Source organism: Chiroxiphia lanceolata, chromosome 1 (assembly GCF_009829145.1).
Source record: "Chiroxiphia lanceolata isolate bChiLan1 chromosome 1, bChiLan1.pri, whole genome shotgun sequence".
Lineage (NCBI taxonomy): Eukaryota > Metazoa > Chordata > Aves > Passeriformes > Pipridae > Chiroxiphia > Chiroxiphia lanceolata.
Window position 1 is genome coordinate 140,351,452 of NC_045637.1, and position 19,641 is coordinate 140,371,092.

The 19,641-nt window shown below is 40.9% G+C and overlaps 2 protein-coding genes across 2 annotated transcripts in view; one reads left to right on the forward strand and one right to left on the reverse strand.

Moving 5' to 3' along the window:
* MAP3K8 (mitogen-activated protein kinase kinase kinase 8) overlaps positions 1 to 1,372 on the reverse strand; it is a 24,440-nt gene extending 23,068 nt beyond the window's left edge. The window contains exon 1 of the mRNA XM_032675282.1: positions 1,183 to 1,372. The gene's annotated coding sequence lies outside the window, so the exon portion shown is untranslated. The remainder of the gene's footprint in view (positions 1 to 1,182) is intronic.
* On the forward strand, positions 1,131 to 19,261 carry MTPAP (mitochondrial poly(A) polymerase). Its single transcript, XM_032690089.1, is given in 10 exon segments — positions 1,131 to 1,629; positions 3,844 to 4,016; positions 4,559 to 4,792; positions 5,125 to 5,349; positions 7,547 to 7,758; positions 9,238 to 9,464; positions 10,678 to 10,770; positions 10,867 to 10,940; positions 12,680 to 12,992; positions 12,995 to 19,261. Coding segments are annotated over 10 exon segments (2,097 nt in total). The 3' UTR covers positions 13,042 to 19,261.
* The last annotated feature ends 380 nt before the right edge of the window (positions 19,262 to 19,641 follow it).

A 19,641-nucleotide genomic window follows, 5' to 3' on the forward strand; every position in this document is an offset into this window, starting at 1 on the left:
CTGTGAATAAATTCCTCCTAATGTCCAATCTAAACCTCCTCTGGCTCTTAAGACTATATCCTGTCATCCTGTTGCTAGTTGCCTGGGAGAAAAGGCTGACCTCCACCTGGCTCCAACCTCCTTTCAGGTGGTTATAGAGTGTAATAAGGTCACCCCTGAACCTCCTCTTTAGGCTAAGTACCCCCAGCTCCCTCAGCCACTCCTCAATGGATTTGGGCTCTATACCCTTCCCCTGCTTTGTTGCCCTTCTCTAGACTCACTCCAACATCTCAATGTCCTTCCTGAATTGAGGGGCCCAGAACTGGACACAGTACTTGAGGTGTGGCCTCACCAGTGCCAAGTACTGATGGAGAATCACTTCCCTAGTCCTGCTGGCCACACTATTCCTGGTACAGACCAAATGGTTTACATCCCCTTTTCAAGTAGCCAGTCTGCCAAAAACTACATTAGGTCTCCATCACCTTGGCCATGTGACCCTTTGGGTTCACCTCCACACCCACTCTCACCCTCTTGCCCTTGGCTGGTGGGGCTCATGCAAGAGGTCAAAGCTGGCCCTGGCCTGGGCTGTGGCTGCTTCCTCACACAGGTCAGGCAGCTGCCCACAGCCCACACCTCAGGCCTGGCTTGGGAAGCTCACAGAGTATCTTGAATTGGAAGGAACCCATAAGGATCATGGAAGTCCATCTCCTGGCCCTGCACAGGACAGCCCCAAGAATCACACCGTGAGCCTGAGAGCATTGTCCAAACACTTCTTCAACTCTGTCAGGCTTGGTGCTGTGACCACTTCCCTGGGGAGCCTGTTCCAGTGCCCAACCACCCTCTGGGTGGAGAACATTTTCCTACTATCCAGCCTTAGTTCTCTCCTGACACAGGTTCATGCCACTCCCTCAGGTTCTGTCAGCGGTCACCACAGAGAAGAGATCAGTGTCTGCCCCTCTTCACCCCTCACGAGGAAGTTGTAACTGCAGTGAGGTCTCCCCTCAGTCTCTTCAGCTGAACAGACCAAGTGCCCTCAGCCGCTCCTCATACGGCTTCATCGCCAGGCCCTTCACCGTCCTTGTTACCCTCCTTAGGACGTTCTCTAATAGCTTAATGTCTTTTTTATACTGTGGTGCCCAAAACTGCACACAATGTTCAAGGTGAGGCCGCACCAGTGCAAAGCAAAGCGGGACAATCCCCCACCTGGACCGGCTGTCGATGCCCCCCAGGACACGGCTGGCCCTCCTGGCTGCCAGGTCACACTGCCGACAGCTCAGTTTGTTCCCTCTGCGTGCAGCAGGCAGCTGTCCGCACCCTGGGGCTGGCTGCGTAGGTCTGCTCCCTGCCGCCAGAGCTCTGCACGCCTCGAGCAGCAGCAGCACCAGCCGCAGCAAGATCCCTCCCCGCCCGCCGGCGCCGCAGGGCCGGCTCAGCCAGCGGGGCCGCTCCGCGCCCGACGCAACTGGGCTGAGCCTCGGCGGCCGCCGTGGAAGGCGGCGCCTGCGCAGAGCGGCGCGGCCGTGCGGGCCATGGCGCTGTGGCTGCTGCGGCGACGCCTGCGCCTTCCCGGGCCCGGCGGCCGCGGGCACGCCCGGCTCGGCCCCTCCGGCGCCGCCGCCGCCCAGCCCGCTGCCGAGGAGCCGGCCGAAGGTACGGAGGGGCTGCCGCGGGCCTCTGGGCCGTGCGGGGCCGGGCAGCATGGCGGGCGCTGCCGGGGCGCGTGGGGACGGGAGCGGCCGCCTGTCCCGCTCGGCCCCGAGAGAGACGCCGGGGCAGTGCCGGTGTCCCGGGCGGGAGGAGCTCTCAGGGCCCGGGCAGACCGGCCGGGCTGTGCCTTCCCGGGTGCAGCCCGAGGGGCAGAGTCCGCTGTCAGTGCCCGGGGCTCGGTTTATTTATCTCAGCTAGGGGTAAATCAGGTGACAGAGGTTGTCCTGGGAGACCCCCTCTGAAAGGCATAGGAAAGGCGTGACTGACGCCGTGTCTTTGGTGCAAGCCAAGAACTGGTGAGGAGTGTCCCTCGCTGCTGTGCTGTAGCAGTTCATGTGGGTGTGAGCCTGAGGCCTGTGCTCGTTTTCATGTTTCACAGCTTGAAAACGTGCAGTAGCAAGCGTTTCTTGAAGAGAGGAGACGATGAGGCAGTATTATCACAGCTTCTCAAAGCCAACAAGTCTTTTACTCTTTATGTCCTTGTACTTGCAGATGTGCAGCAAAGTGGATTAAGAAACAACTCCAGATTACAGTTAATCATTCTTGTTTTGCTGCATGACTTTGATCATTAGTCTCATTTGGTTTGCTGCATGACTGTGTAAATGCTTGCATTAGCATCAGCATGCAGAGAGCAGCATATGAAGGATGGGATTGTTTCTTTTAGGAGCAATGCTGGTGTATGCATCTTTAAAACGACTGTGAAACTCTGGTACTAACTGGAAATGTTTTGTGGAACAGGGGAAGAAAGCAAAGTGGACTGCCTGTCATGCATTTGAAATGCTTACAACCACCATTTGGATGTGAACATGTGAATTTGTGCCATGCTCAGACTGTGCAAAAGACAGAGCCAGAAGATGTCAGAGCACATCTGCTGTAGTAACTAAGTGTGTACAGGCAGTAAATCAGGCAAGAATCACAACCATTCTGGCCTAATGCAGAGGGCTGTGAGAGTGAGAAGATCTGGCTTTACCTTCTGATCATGCAACTCATCCAATGCACTTGTGCTTTCTGCATCTTGGTTACTTCACCCTTCTTTGCTCCTGTGGAAACGAGGCTATGTGTCATCTTCATAAAGTGTTTCATTGGTTTTCTGATGAAAAATGGTATAAAAACCTAAGCCATTGAAACAACTACTTTGGTGACTATTTACTAGCTTCCATGAGAGCTCAAAACAAAAGATTTAAAAAAAATAAATAAAAGTAATACTAACAAGTATCATTTCATGATAGTTAAGATTTTCATGAAGGAGCTATATCACGTGGGTTCCTCAATATCAAAAACATGGAATAAGGAACTCTCTGTTGAATCTTCCTGTGGCAGATAGTGCTGGGAAATGCTCCCCAGCTTCCCAATCCGAATGTCAGTATTAATAGGTGACAGCTTCACAGACTCTGCTGATGTGATGTGGTCAATGGACTAGTTTGAGAGTTATGCAGGGAAGTGTTATAATTTTGGATTTGGAACATGGCCCCCTTGCTTGTATGCAATGAGGAAAAAAGTTTCCATGTTTCCGGACGTTCAGTATGTCTTGATTCCATGTGGATTCTGTAGGCTGTCAGCAACAGTACGGGTTGCCAGTAGTGTGGTAAGATACAACTGATCTGTGGGTTTATTGTAGTGGAGCAGATGAAAGTGTATTATTAAATGAAAATTTTGAGTAGGAGTTTACTGTAAAGGAAGGTGCTGAGTTGTAAAAATAGCAAGTGTTGAAATGTTCCGAAGGTAAAAGTGCTGGTTTTGTGGTAGCAGAGAGAGGTTATGTTTTTAGTGCAGCTTGCCAAAGGTCTGCCTCATAGCCTAGCTGACAGTTCCAGGCTCTTATGTGTGTGCTAAGTTTTTTGGTGGTGAACAGCAAATTAAAGAACAAAGACTCCTTGTATCATCAAGCTTCCCGTGGCATCAAGGGAAGTCAGTATTGCTTTCTTCCTACATTTCCTACTCCTTATTATTACAAATCTATGCATTTGTGACACAAACACACTCACATTTCAGTCTTTTATTATTTCTTCATGGTTTTCTCTTTTGTACCATCTTAGAGAACAAGGACAAACATTTATTCAGTTGTTCGATCCAGAGGAAGAGATTAAGTGTACTAAAAATCAGTTTTACATCTTTCTGTTTATGTAGAAGAACCTTGATGCTCATTTCTTCTTACAGATGCTGAAGTCAGTACCAGAAAGAAGACATTCACTGAGGTCCAAACAGAACGACTGGATCAAGCTGAACGGACTGTTTTAATTAAGTGTCCATCAAAACTTAATGAAAAAAAGTTGTTGCAGTATTTATCCAGTCATGGAAACATTAGAAGTCACTTCTTCTTTGAAAATCGTGTAAGTAATTAACAATGTGAACTAAAATCTAGACTCAGATAAAAAGAAATACCGGCATTTGGTTATGTCCTCATACATGCAAGTTAAGCAAATTATATATAATTAGTATATTAAATCAGTTTTTATCTGTGCTGATGTTTACAAGTTGCTCAGCAGCAGATTTTTATTCAGAAGTCATCTAAGCAACACCTCTGAGGGATAGCCAGCAACCTGTTTTGCAGTAAATCTTTGAAACTTTGGTGTTGCACTGTTCTTTGTTCAAACAATAGCGATAACTATTTTTTGTGTGTTTTGAGCATTTCAGTTGTGAAGATAAGTAGATTTCAGAACTTTATGTTTAGTGTTTACTGCCATCATAAATATTTTTAACCTCTTGTAGAATTGTCTAAAACATATTGAGATACAGAACCTTGTATTCAGTTTCAGGGCTGGCATATTAAACTGTCTCAGTACTCCCAGGAACATCTGAATAATATCAGTACAATGAGTTCAAGGCTTGTATGCATTTATCTAACCCTGTATTTGCATTCTTAATGTTTTAGGGCATCAATGCTTTAGTAGAGTTTTCAGAAAAGAGCAGTATAGCCTCATTGCAGGATGCTGTTGGAATCCCAAATGCTGCAGAGCATCATGTTGTCCCATTTAAATCAAGACTTTTTACTTTCACACTGAAAAACCCAGTGAGTCAACCTGCTGAAGAGACACCACTTCACCTCTCTCCTCAGTGTCACATTCCAGTGACAGGCCTTATTCAAAAGCTTTGTCTTGCAGACGATGTAAGTAGAGGTTTCTAGATCTCTCTCAATTAAAAATGAACCATCTTCATTTCAGATTTTCAAGTGGTCATGTGAAACTTAAAAAGCAATTTATTTCTAGTAAAAAAAAAGTAACACGTATTAGAATTTTATCTGACCGTTTCTCCTACATTGAAACAAATCAATTAAATTAGTCTTTTTAATTGTGAACATAATTTTTCCGTATGAAAGAAACCTGCTCAAAATTTTAAAAAATAATCTTCTAATTGCAGTGATATTAAGAGGATGAAAATATATGTTAATAGATAGAAGACCGGTTATTGTATGTTTACAGTTTTTATTTTCTGAACTAGATAAGCAGTCAGATGTACATTCTACTGAATGAGTATCAGCTTACAGAAGAAAATATCAGGCTCCGATTTCTGGCCTGTTCTTTGGTTCGGGATTTTGCTCGGGCATATTTTCCAGACAGCACAGTAAAGCCATTTGGCTCTTCAGTCAACACCTTTGGCAAACTGGGATGCGATGTGGACATGTTTCTGGACTTCCATGATACACAAAAGAGTCCTACGAAAATGGTAAGATTATGCTGTGCATCTTCAGTTTATTGGATTTCTTCAACAGAGCAGCTCATTCACACACAGGAATCAGTTTATTTATATTCAGGTTTTACATGAGTTCATACTATAGATTGTGAACAAGTTAATCTGAATGTTTGGACTTCAAGACTTTCAAAAGCTGGATGTGACATGAAAGAGATCTTTCTTGCAATAGGAAGAAAATGTTTTGGTGTTTATATAAACTTTGTACTGTTAGGGTGAATTTCACTATGAAAAAAACCCCCTCATCCTCCAAAACTGATTCAGCAGAGTCAGACCTTCTCATTCTACTATTGCATTTTCTTCTCTGGAGCTGCTGGGTCTCATATCCATGCTCTGTTAAAGCTTGGCTTTGATTTTTAAGGTCCTCCATGTTCTAAAGCATAGTAAGTTTGTGCATGTGTGAGCATGTGCATTTTGAGGGGGTTGTCAGGTTCTTTTCCTTAGCTGAAAGAGTTGACTTTATGCTCCAGGAAAGTTACTGGATTATGTACTGAGGTGCGTGTGTATATATATATATATATATATATATATATACACACACAATAAGAATGTGTGGAGGTGTGAAGGCTTAGAACCTGGGATAGTGCTGGTGAGTAGTTAGAGGTGACACAAATGTTCATATTTTTGTTTTCTGTCCTGAGAAAATTACCATATTAACCGCATCTGATTTTCACTGTGGAGGAGCTTGAGGATAAACTGGAATATGCGAACTGTAGATGTTTTGGGGCCCAGGACCAAACAGGAACTGAGTCAGATCAATAATCAGATACTTTCAGTTGTCAGACTTTCTGTAAGATACTTACTAATTACTTGAATGCCTCAATTCAAGGCAGGGATTACTAAGCAAGTACAGAGGCTTGAAGTTGAAATACAGTCACTTGAATTTGTTGACCAAAGTACAGAATTTGCACCACTACCTCGAGAAGCTGAGGGTAACAAGACCAGCGGTAAGCAAAGTGATCGGCCAAGTTACTATCTTTTTCTTTCTGTTACCTACCTCAATGCTGAATAGTTACAGGCTCCTTTCACTTTGAGCCAGTCCTACTGGAGCATGCAGCTACACAGCCAGAGGGGATTAGGGACCTCTGTCCTCACATGTTCCAGCACACGTGCTTACTGGAGAGCTATTGGCAGGAGGAGAGCAGGAACTGAACGGTAACCTTGGTGATTGCCAGAGCCACTCACAAATTCAGCACCTAAAGTGAGTTTGTTGGAAAGGCTGCAAGGTCCATAACTTCTGAATTGTTTCACCCAACTGTGAGTGCACGTTTTCTCTGCACCAATCTGGTGACAAGAAAAATAACCTCTGTGTCTCAGCTGATGAGTTAGGTCACTGTAATGCTGTTTGCATAGTATACGTTCACCCATGACATGTCCCAAGGGGGAGGATAAGTCAGTGTCAAGTATTGGATTAGCAAACAAAATTATCTGAGGCTTAAAAACACAGAGAGACTATGAAGAGAACAGATATTTCATAAGTATGAAGTCATTTTATTGAGGTAAAAACTACAAATATGGCAAATCAGACTACAAAGACCTACAGGACAATTAATTTCTGATGTTGTTAGAATATACCTTCACAATATTTTTGTCAGAAAAACTATATGTTGTGATTATTTCAAGTCTTACAGAGGCTTATCTTAATTTTGAAGGATTAAGTAATTTGCATGCTAAATTTTTTTACATTTTTAATGAAAAAGACATTTTCGTTTGTATTGCTGGTTGATTCACTAACAACTTGGTGTTCTCTGAGGATTTGAAATGGAATTACTGGTGGCTTGAAATTAATAGTAGTTTGGTTATGTTCTACCGCTCTTTAATTGTATGCTCCTCTTTTGCAGTTGGAGCATATATGCTCTCTTGGGAATTCCAGAATTACTTGGTTTAGCCAATAGTGATACGTAGTAGTATTATACCTTCATTTGAATAAGTAACTTTACAGTAAGTTCATCACTATTAGCCTGGAAGAATTTAATCACTGAAAAAGAATATAAAAGAGAGAGCAATATGTTTTTACCTATTTTAAGTTCTGTGGATTTTGCTTTGAATAATTCTTGTCTTTCAGTCTCTAGTTGTACAAGCTCCTTTGTAAATTGTTGTAGTCTTTCAGAAGTATTTTTAAATGTCTCTTTTGTTCTAGAGTTAACAGATTGCTTTTAAAATTCTGTGTTAGAAAAAAGGTCCCTTTGAAATGGAGTTTCAGATGAAAAGATTACCATCTGAAAGATTAGCGACTCAGAGGATTCTTTCTGTGATTGGTGATTGCCTTGATAATTTTGGTCCTGGATGTGTGAGTGTACAGAAGATACTCAACGCTCGCTGTCCTCTGGTGAAATTTTCCCATCAGCCGACAGGATTCCAGTGTGATCTGTCTGTGAGCAACAGGTGAGACCTGGTTTCAGAAAATTTAGAAAGAATTCCGAAGTACCTAAAATGTTCTGAAAACCTCTAACGACAACTGTTTGAGTGCACTCCTTTCTGTGTTCTTAACAAATGTGAATGTTGGCTCTGAAAGTAAAAAGGGTATTTTTTAACTCCTAGAGCTCAGGTTTTACTGTGGTTAAGTTATCTTTCTCTAGCATAGGAAATAGGGCCTTTCTTTCTTCCTAAGGGCCTGCATTCGCCTGTTTTCTGGGAAGATCCCTGGAAAGGGAGTCTGTGGTCTTCCTGCGGTGCCGCCAGGGGGCGCGGGCTGCCTGGAAATGCCCCTCACGGCTCCGCTCCCTCCGCGCCCGTTCGGTGACAGCAAAGCGCGGAAACTGTCCTGAATTACCCAAAGTTCTGCTTCAGAATGTGCAGAGGTTATTAAGGCAAGATTGAACAAATGTCTTGCAATAAAATTACTTTTCTATATGCAGCCACAGTGAAAGTTGGGATGCAGTTCTGTGCAAGCATCCTTGTAATTCACTGCTGGATGGTTTGGCTGGTTGGGACTGTTCGTCTTCTCGTCGCTTGGAGTAGTAACAAACCTCTGTGGACACCATAAGGCACCTCACGGTTGAAATTTCAGAAGTCCGGGTGTTACAAAATTTTGACCTAGCAAACATCTCCAAAAGGCCATGCTGAATTTTTAGAAGAATTCAGCACAAGTACAATCTGCAACTATAGTTTAATGAGCACTTCAGGCTAAAACTGAACCAAAATAAGTTTTACTCTAACACTGTGCTTCCGTTTTTTTCCTACTTTTTCTTGCCCTCCCATTTGTACACTACAAGAATGTTTGTATAACAATGTGATGAAGCAGATCAAAACCTGACCCATCTGAAAACCTTTATCCTTCCAGATTACTGTTTGGTCCTGCTGAAAAAAACAAGTAATCATTTGAAAATTACAAAATTGACTTGGTTTGCAGATACTCTAAGTGCAGAGACACAATGAATTTTTCAGTGCAGCATTTTATTACTCTTTAGATGAAAGTTGTGAAAGAAGTATTTTATTATATAGTAGGATAGAGATATTATCTAATATATCTTTAAGGCAGTTGTGGCTGAATTATGTTTTTTCACCTCGATTCTTCATAGCTTGACTCTTGAGTACTTGATGGTGGTTTTTTGGTTTCGTTTTTTTTCTTCTACTGTGATGTGGAACAAGGAAACAGGAAACAGTACAAATGCAGTATTATTATTTACCCAAAACCATTTTTTTCTTACTGTGGAAAAGTACATGTATTTCATCCTGGACAATTTCAAGCATTCCAGCCCAAACCATTCTACAATTCTATGATTCTTTTTCTATTTTCTAAAATGCATAAATGTTGCCTTTTTTTTTTTTTTAATGGATGCCTTCTTATAATTAACAATGAACATTGCATCTGATACGTCACAATTCTCTGGTCATTTACATGTCTTTTCATTTCTTCTTCAGCATTGCTATCAGAAGTTCAGAACTCTTGTATATCTATGGCTGTCTGGATCCCCGTGTACGAGCGCTGGTGTTCACTATACGGTGTTGGGCCCGTGTTCATGGACTTACAAACAGTGCTCCTGGCACCTGGATTACCAACTTCTCTCTGACCATGATGGTCATGTTTTTTCTGCAAAAGAGATCACCACCTATCATTCCAACCCTAGACCAACTTAAAGAACTGGCAGGTAAGGACAACTGTTTCTCTGTTTATTGCACTTTATTGTTTATTTCATCTTTGTTTTCTCTAAAGTGATAAATAAACCTAAGCCATCTCTTTACGCTCTCAAATACTAATGGATATTATGTGTGCCTTAAGTTTGAGGGAATACACAAGTTTTACTTGTATTTTTTGTGAAAATAACGCATTGTTAAATGCAAAATAAATCCATTTTCAGTACAATAGTAAATTCTGTATAGAAGGGTTAGACTTACTCTGTGCTTCAGATAATTAAAAGTAATTTATTTGTTCAGTGCTCCTGTGCTGAATTTTTTGTTTATTTTATATTTTATTTTTTAGAAGACTTGTAGGGTCTCAAATGTCTCTGAAGTTAAGGATTTTGTGCAGGTTGATATGATGTGTATTGTTTTATAGATAACAAATGTTTAAAAGAAAGGCTGTATCTTCCCTCACAATTTGTAATATCCTTGAGATTGTTCAGGCCATCTGCAAATAATTCTTGTATCTTCGCAAACCAGCTGTTCTGGCTGTTTCATACACAGCTTTCAGGGTTGATTATCTTCAGAGAATCTTATGAAAGCACAGAGAATGACACCTCGAGTTCTTAATTCTTCATTCATGCCTTCTACTTACTGACATACTTCCTTGGAAGCTTTGAGTGCTTTCAGTGGAGAAAGAGGTCTGTGTTCAGTTGCTTTAAAATAATTTTAGACATTTACATCAGAATTCTATAGAATTTTTTATACATAAAATACCTCTTCTGAGATTTTACAACAATATTCCTAATTCTCTGAAGTTTTTCAGAATAAGTCAGTGGATGCTCTGGGTCTGATTTTTTTGCAACTCTCATGTAGGTATTAACCTCAGAGAGTTGTGCTGTTTAGTGTATAATACAGCCCTGTATGCAGCCTCTATACAGCTTTGTAACTTAAAAGAAGTAATTTCAGAGATACAAAGATGTCATATACCTTATTCCTGTAGGCTTTTGAAAATATGCCATTTGCTCATGATTCTTTTCCTTTACCTGTCTGTCGACTTTTTTCTTTTAAATCTTTTACCACTTTAAGTTGAATCTTTAACCTAGAAGTTCACTTGTGAACTCCTAATTTTTGTAATATGGTAGCATTCATTGATTTCAGTCATGTCTGTTATCTGAATTTCATTAAATACAATGGCATTTTGTTGTTTATTGTGTCAAAATGTGCCCATTTTTTTTTCAGGTGCAAAAGACAAGCATATAATTGGAGGATATGATTGCTCATTTGTTAGTGATTTAAGGAAGATTAAACCTACAAAAAATACAGAAACACTTGGTAGGTAAATCTCCATCAATTTTTTTTTTTAATGAGCATATTGAAAATAAACTTTTCCTTAATGTTACTCATGGCCCTTGTTTTTCTTTCCCTTAGATGTATTGTTGGGTGAGTTTTTTGAATATTTTGGAAACTTTGATTTCAGAAGGAATTCCATAAATCTTCGAAAGGTAAACGAATTTTAATTGCTCATCATTTTCAATTGAATCTCACCACCTGCCACTTGATAAACTACATATATTAAGCAACAATTTCTGTCATTTTTCATTGTATATAAAAAGTACATTTATCCAGAAACTGAGTTCTTTCTGTGAAGGAAGAGTGTTTTCCTCTCAGAGCCTAATAACTTACATACCATTAAGAACATCTACAGTGTCATTACCTGGATATGTTGGAAAGCACAAAATCATGTTAAGCCTGTATGATTTTACTTGAAAGCCCTGTAATGAAAGTGGCAATTTGAAAAAGTCAAAGCTATTTTGCTTCTGTGAGAGGAAAACTTTTAAAATGTCATGATGTATGTCATAGCAAAAGTCTGTGACAAACCCTGTATGCCAACAGGCTTTGCACTTAAAACTGGGAGTCCAGACCCAGTGAGAGTCTGCATTAAAACTTGCAGCTGAGTTCTGAGTTTGCTTTTGGCACTTGCATTTTCCACTGCAGTTTGTATCAGCCTATGGTAACTGTATGTACAACTCAGTAAGCAGAGCATAACATGATTATTCTGTGCTATTCACTTCACTTTGCTTTATATGTTTAAGTCATTCTATTTATTGATCCATGTGTGTGTGCATGCAAGTATAATAGAAATATATGAAAATATAGCTACCCTAACTCGCATCTGGTCCTGCTGGGCTGCTGACAGGGTAGGGGTTCCAGTGCCATGTTACTGTGTGGACACCCGTTTGTGTCCTGTTTCCTGTTTGGGTGCTGTGGGTCACTGGCACAAGAGCTCTTTTTGCAGTTGCAGGTTGATCCTAGAAATTGATTCATTAAGGTGGAGAACTTCTGTTTGCCACTAAGCCTTAAAAAGACAAGCAAAACCATGAGTTTGGAGCCTGAGCTAGTTAAGGGAAGTGTCTTTGCTGCTGATTTTTTTCTGTTTAACTAGTCTGTCCTCTTGGTTCCTGGGACGAGAGTATGTAACACGTACATAGACACTTCCTGGACCAGGAGTAGCTGGTGGGTTCCTTCTAGAGCTTGTGATAGAAGGCTTGAAGAGGTTCTGGAATACCAAACAGGTCAGCTAAGTAGCACTGATAAGCACTGAGATGGAAGTGCATTTAAATAGCAAACCTACACAGTTGTCAACTACATGTGTTGTACAATACCAACTGACCAAAAGTAAACCATGACCTCAATAGCTCTGTACTTAAAAGACAGACCAAACTGGGAGGGATTTCAGCCAAGGCAGTAATCTTGTTTGGTTACAGTAGCTCTGTGAGCTCTCTGAGTGCTGTGGGATGAATGGTTTGAACAGTTCAAGTGCCTGCAATAGTTTATCAAACTGGGCTACACAGGTTCATATGACACACTCATGCTGCCCATACACAAACAGAGATAGGAGAAGGGGGTTGCAATGGGTGAGGTCTGAGGTTTGTTGAAAAGCAAATGGGAGAATGGCCAAAACGACAGGTTAAGCTGTAGTTGCGTGTTCTTTGCCTTGAAGGAAATCTAAGCTGAATGTGGCAAGGAAAACCACCACTAAGAGGATTCAGAGAACAGGAATCATTCAACAGTCAGGTTGACAGGAAAATTAACTTGATTAATAACGACTGGGTATTTTGCAAAAAGTTCTCTAGTAAGTCAAAACACTTTTAATGCTCATGTAATAAGTCAAGTGATTTGTTATTTGCTCAACCTATAGTACATATATGCAACTTCTGCTTTTTCTTTACATTGTCTGCAGGGAAAGGAAGTAAATAAACCGGAGTCATCTCCTCTTTATATCTGGAATCCCTTTGAACAAGACCTTAATATCAGCAAGAATGTTAATCAACCACAGCTGGAGAAATTCATAGCTATGGCCAGGGAAAGTGCCTGGATTTTACAGAAGGAAGATAAAGCTCAGAGAATAATCAGTAAAGAACCTTGGGGACTGGCAGCACTGCTGATACCATTTGGAAAAAGTAATTCCGGCAAGATGAAGAATAGGATGAAAGGAATAGGAAGTGAAACAATCAGAAGCCTCTTGGACTCTTTAAAGTTAAATAATGCAAACAGCCAACAAAAAGCAGTGGGAAAATGACTTTCAGCACAGAAACACAATAGCTAATATTCTGTTTTAGGAACTGTATGTGACATGCAGTCCGAAGAACATAACTTTTAATATTTCTGTTATGGGGAATGGAGAGTCAAATTATCTCTGTTTTTCATTGTGATTCTTTTTGTACAGGTCTCCTTTCTGTACATTTTTCTCCTTGCTCTTCACTTTTCCATCTGTTTTATGAATGAAGAATATTCAAATGCAAGTTTTATTGGTACATTTTGGAAATAGCCTTCAGACTGACAGGAGCAGCATGGGAAAGAGCCTTTGGGAATTCTGTTGACTAACATTCAAATTATATGCTAAGTAAAAGCTCAAGAAACAGCCACCTTTCAGTGAAACCACAATTTGAAAGAAGATGAATGTGTTGGAACTATTGCTTCCAATCCAGTCATGTACTGAAAGCCAGTAAAACCGAAGTGCATGCATCTGTTTTTGCTATTGTTTTCCATTCATGTAGATAGTACCAAGACAAAATAAAGAGAATGGAATTAGATAGTAGGGTTTGCAGTTTCCTAAAGCGTTGCTCTCCAAGGGTAGTGCAACTGTTTTGTGTTGGAAAAGTGGGTTTGCTCTTGTATTTACCACCTGATTTCAAATTTATTTAGTCAGCTCGCTTTTGTTTTCTGTACCCATAGGACTGGTCCCCGCCCACATTTGTATAATGTTTCTCATTTTGCCTTCAGCTTCATTTTAAACCTGTATTTCAGGTTCAGGCAGGGGCTCTTGTATGCTCTTCTTGCTTCATCACTCTATTCAGTGTTGCTGCCTACTAAGTGACACCAAAGCCTTCCTGCAGAGGGATCTGTCCCATGCAGAGATCCATAGAAAATCATGTATCATGCTGGAGTCCTGTTCCCAGTCTTGCCTTGGTTTTCATGTACTCAGCAGAGTGGTGACTGTCTCCCTTCCAGATCAGTTGGGCCAGCAGAGTCAATGCTTTTCATTGACTTAAAACATTGAGTGCTCTGCCTCTGTCCATCTGCCACAAAAAGGAGTGTTTTCAGAAGAAGAGGGAAAGGGGAGGGAAGGAAGGAAGGAAAGAAAACAAAAAGGGAGATGGAAAGCAGGCAAACATCAGACTTTACAAGTACATTTGTGAGTATTTCACCTGTCCAGTTTGAGAGCCACTCATGGATTATAACTAAATGGCAACGGAGATAACTCCACAGATTGTTGTCTTTATTCTTAACAGAAATTCTGTAAATGAAATTAGTTCGTTCAAATTATCATACAACTGCAACATGATTGCTGTTTCAATTTCAATATTTTTAGATTCTTTCATGTTGCAGTGGTATATGATTTTTTTGTAGACTTCCCTTCTAATTATGTAGTGTGAAGTCTTTTCCCTCATGTATTATTCATTGAAAATACTGTAATAGGCAGTAATGCATACTTCCAGAGTACTGGTAAAAAACGGACAAGGAAAAGCATTTTCCAGCAATTGACAGACTAAAGGGTTAGACCTTCAGATCAATTCCATATTAGTTTATTCAGAGTTTAAAATAATACTCAGATGTATCTTGTTTCTGATTAATAAATGTTTTCTCAAATAATGACTCATGTAGTCATTATCTCAATTGCTGAAATTGATTCTCATATTAACTTCTTCAAGATTAAGCCTTGAATTTGAAAGTTGGTTTTCTTTCTAAATTTTGATATCAGAACTTCTTTTTGAAGGCTGATATGCAGTTTATTGTAACTTTTTGTCGGTGCTAACCCAAAGCCTTTGAAAACAAGCTTGGCACAATGCTGTAAGGAGCCTGACTTAATCTTTACAGGACCTAGAGGTACATTTTCTGCTGTTTACCCAGCAACAGACTTCGAAGCTTTTTGAAGATTAGGGCAGTACTCGAGTAGTTGTGAGTTTTCTTTTTTCTAGATAAACCAAATGGGTAAGGGTGCAATAATAAGAAAATGGATTACCAGGGAGAGAAGCATGCAGCAGAACTGTGGCAGTGACTACCCACGTGCGTTATATTCACAGTGGTCCACTGACATAGGTAGGAAAGATTTTATATGAATTTTGACACGTAGATACAGGACACTTGTAGAAAAATAACAGTACATTTTATGTTCTGGTTATATGGTTGAGGCATGCTGAAGCACAAGCTTCATTTGTAAATGGTTATAGATGTTCAAGCTGCTTAGTATTCCTTAAAAGGCAGGGTAAAACACCATTACTGTACATGCAGTGCCTATCAGAATCACTTTTCTGTTTAGACTGCCTGTCCCTTTTGGGAATGGTTCTGAACCCTTGTCATGGCTGCAGGCCAGTTTCTGAAAAGAGGTGAAAGAAACCAAAAGCAGTGTTGTAGCAATGGAATGCACAGGTGATTTTTTCAGATGTCTGCAAGTCCCGGGGGCTGGAGACCGGGGAGCTGCTGACTGAAACCTTGAGGCTTTGAGGATCAGCTCTCACTGATGATGCCAATAAGCCCAGTGGGCAGCTTTCATAGAGGAGGATGGAGATGGAGATGGAGATGGAGATGGAGATGGAGATGGAGATGGAGATAGATGGAGAGATGGAGATGGAGGGCCAACCATGAGCTTCCCTAGAGCATGAGCTGTGTCTGGGAGAAGAGCTGAGTGATGCTAGAGGAACTGAAGCCACCTGTGGGAAGAGAACCAGACAAGAGAACTGAGATTTGAGGGAGTGTATTTGTCAAATCAAGAGAGATTATGTGAATATAATTTCCTAGGGACTGCAGTTTTGAAGATAGTTAGAAAAAACGAATATGGTTCTGTCAGTGAAAACAAGGGTTGAATATTTGTCAAGAAAGGACTATGATTATGGTCTGCATTTGAGAGCTCATTCATATGGTCCAAGAGCATGTAAACAATGTCTTTGTGAGAGTGAGGCAGAAAGTTTTAGTTACTTCTCAAACTTGGTGGTGATATGCTATATTGTATGGTGAGGCTGTTAGGGAGGTCACGTGTAAGGAACATGAGTGAATTAAACACATTTTTGCCCCTCTGCCCCTTTCCCTTGCTGGGAATACTTTTTAGTGCAGTCTCACATTTCCTGGGTCTTGAGTGGTTAGGGAAACTGAAAACATTCAGAAGTTCCATGCCCTGAGAAAATACGCTTCAAGACATTAACTTCAAGTTAACATTTATTGCCAGAGATTTTTATTTTTGTTTTCCTAGACATTGATGCTCACAAGTGTTGTAGTCATAGGTTCTGCTGCAACTGCCACTGCTCCATCATTCCTCTGTAACTTCCTGGGAATCTGAAGCCTTGGCCTACAGCTGACTGCTGTGCGAGCATCTCTGTGTCATGCTTGTGGTGAAGACACAGTCACCAAAACAGACTTCTTGGCTGGTAACAGATGCTCTGTTCCTCAATTTCAAAGTACAGTTCCTGTCTGGGTTTCTGTTCTTTAGACTTTGAATCACAGTATAATTCAGGCTGGGAGAGAACTCTGGACCTAGTCCAGCTGCCTTTTTAAGTGGTATCAGCTCTGAGATTAGACCAGGACTTTTATCTAGTCAGGCCTTGAAATCTCCAAGGATGGAGACTGCACAGCCTCTCCAGACAACCTGTTCCAGTGCTCAACTCTCCCTGTCACCCTGATGGGCTGGGCTTAACAGACTACCATATCCTTGTCACTCTTCCTGGCTTCTTTTCTGATCCTGACAAATGCTCTCAATCAGATTGCCATCCATTACAAATATTCAAGCTGCTCCTTTGTGTAGGAAGCCCCCTGAGTCTTCCCTTCTTTCCCTGTCTTTCCAGAGGAACTTGTATCCATCCATCACAGTGCTCCCATCACAAGTGAGCCTTCCCATTGTAGCTGTTACTCCAACAGTGCTGTAGTAACAGCACAAGGAGCTCTATTTCCTCTTGCTTGTTCCCCAGGCTGCCACACATTTGTATCTGTACATTTGAGGTGGGTACTTGTTAATAATTTTTTATTCTTGAGGTCCCTTTTGTTCCTGTCACCCTGTATCCTTTTTTCTCAATCCATGTCCCCAAGCTGGCGTAAGTGGAGGTTATCATTGTCCTCCCTTATTGTTCTGGCTGAACGCCTTGATATTCACACTGCACAAATCCAGGTTACAAAGTCCTCATGACATTCAAATCCTGACTAAAAATTAATTTCTAAAAGACTCTGCAGGAAAATAAGAGTCTATGAGTACCAGACTGGTATATTGTACTGGCAGAAAAGCCCCAGAAAATACATTTGTGCTGCTGTAGTGGAGCATGATGGAAACATCCAAGGTAGCCTCAGCTGTGCTGGTGCAGCTGCAGAAAAGCACATAACACCACGTAGAGATACTGGTGCAGGTATAGAACCATCTTAGGGCACAGTGCTGCATCAACAGGACCTCACTGCTTCCACAACTGCACTAGTGTGGTACAGGATGCTGCTGCCTGGCAGAGCTTGTCCACTTGGATTTGGCACATTTCTGGTGCTGTGTCACCTCTGGGTCTAGAGCAGTCGGGCTCTCAGCTGCAGCCTCGCTGTGCTCTGTGCTCACGCTGGGTCGTTGAGGAATTGTGTTCTTAGAACAGCATGGTCTTGCAGATTTGTTTCTAAGTTTAATTTCTTTTAGGCTCTCTAGCAGGACAGGCTATGTTTTTTCTTAAAATTTTGTCCCTTTGGGAAAAGGAAAGGTAGACAAACAGCCTTTATTGGAATGATTTTGCCAACAAACTAGTTAAAGGTCCATGCCAAGTTCAGCTACAGCAAGTTTAGGATTTCCAGCCTAGGCTTCTTTGAAAATATGATGAATCAACAATTAGGAAGTTTTTTAAAAGTGAAATCATCCTGTTCATTGGAAAGCTCTCTCTTCCAAATGCCTTGCCTTGCTTATCACAAAATTACCACCAAGGTTTTCTTCTAGTACAAAATTCTTCTGAACGTCACGGGTAATTTGGGGTCAGTTTGTTTAAAACAGGGGTTAGGATTTATACGAGGCTAACCTGTGCCTGGAGATAAAATCTCCTTCTCCATAAATCCTCTTAGTTGAAAGTCTTGATCCACTGCTTTTGCAGACCTGTTTCTCCTACTTTCTTTAATCAGAGGATTGGTTTGCTTTCTTCTGCAGGACCTCCCTGCTTCTTTTCCCTCTCCTCATTCTCTTTTCATCATATCTCATCTGATCTGATCTGTAAAGAATAGTATTTCACTTGGCCCCTAGTATTTGTGACGCAATAGTGAATACAACTGCATTCAAGAAACAGGTAGTTTTTAAAATGTGGCTCTCACATTGCAATGTAATTTTTTTTTTTTTTACTGCTTCACTTCTTGTGTAGATTGAGTCTCCATACTGCATTTCCCATGGCTCATAGAGGGATCAATTAGCTGGACTTGGTGGACCTCACCTATATTGACCATATATTTTTGGGAAGTCTTTTCATTTAAGAAACTTGTTTAACACAGTCTGTAGTATTAGAAAGCAGAAGTTCCCTGCAAATTTTTTGAGAGGTGCTTCATCCTTCAAGATTATTTCTGTTTTCCCTTGTTGTTATGGGGAAAACTGTGTTCAATGTGTTTCACAGAATGACTTCAGAGATAGGTTTTTGTTCCCATGCTGAGCTCTCTTGTGCACACAGATTTGTAGTCAATGTAAACAGTGCAGCCCTGTACAGGAATTTTTGCATGGAACAACTCCCAGAATATGTCTTCTAGGTATTATCCTCCCAGCCCAACAGGGGAGGTAAAAGCCTCACAAATTACTAAGGCATAGCCTCTCATTTGTGGTGCTGACTGCATGGGATGGGACAATTCCCGTAATTCTGTACTGCTTTTCTCATGTTGGACACAGGAAAAACTGTTTTCCTGCAGAGAAAAGGTACATATGTTAGAAATTGGATTGCTGGAGTGAAAAGCAGTATTATTTAAATTCTTTCCGAATATTTCCATCTTAAGTTTGGTTTTTTAAGTCCTTCTCTAGGAGCAATTACTAGAGATTTTCAGGATGAGAGCAAGAACTGGGAGCATATACAAAGGCTTCGTATTTCAGGTAATCAGATAAATAGTACTTAGATTATAAAAAATAGTTATACAGAGGAAAATAATGCATATAACAATCTGGCAATAAACAAGGAACACTGCCTTGTCTCTTTGAACCAGTTTTCCTGCCTTGATTTTCTGTAGTCCTCCCAGTGGTGCACTACTTTTGACAAGGGTTGGATTTGAGAGAGCATACTGAATGGAAACTACAGTACCCAGTACATGGGAGGGTGAGTATTTAGCCACTGCAGTAAAAAAAAAAGAAGTGCTACTGACTCCATCATGAAATGAAATTCAGAGATTTTGTGACTTCAAAAATACAATATATAGAATTGTTCTGTGGATCTTTAGGTGATTCATAATTCTTCTTTTTGAAAATTATCTTTGGACACCAATTGAAAGAGGGTTTGCTGTAATTACTTGTTTTCTGAACTTTCAAGTAAGGTCTCATTTGAAATGACCATGATCTATTTTGTTGAGACACTAAAGATCTTAGTGATTACAGTTCTGCTCTAAAACCCATGTTTAAGAGGGTTTGCATTGGAGGTTTGCATTGACTTAGGAATCTGGAATATTATAATTTTCAGTTATCCTAAAAATGCAAACGCTTACATTTAGCAACAGTCTTTCACACTTCTACCA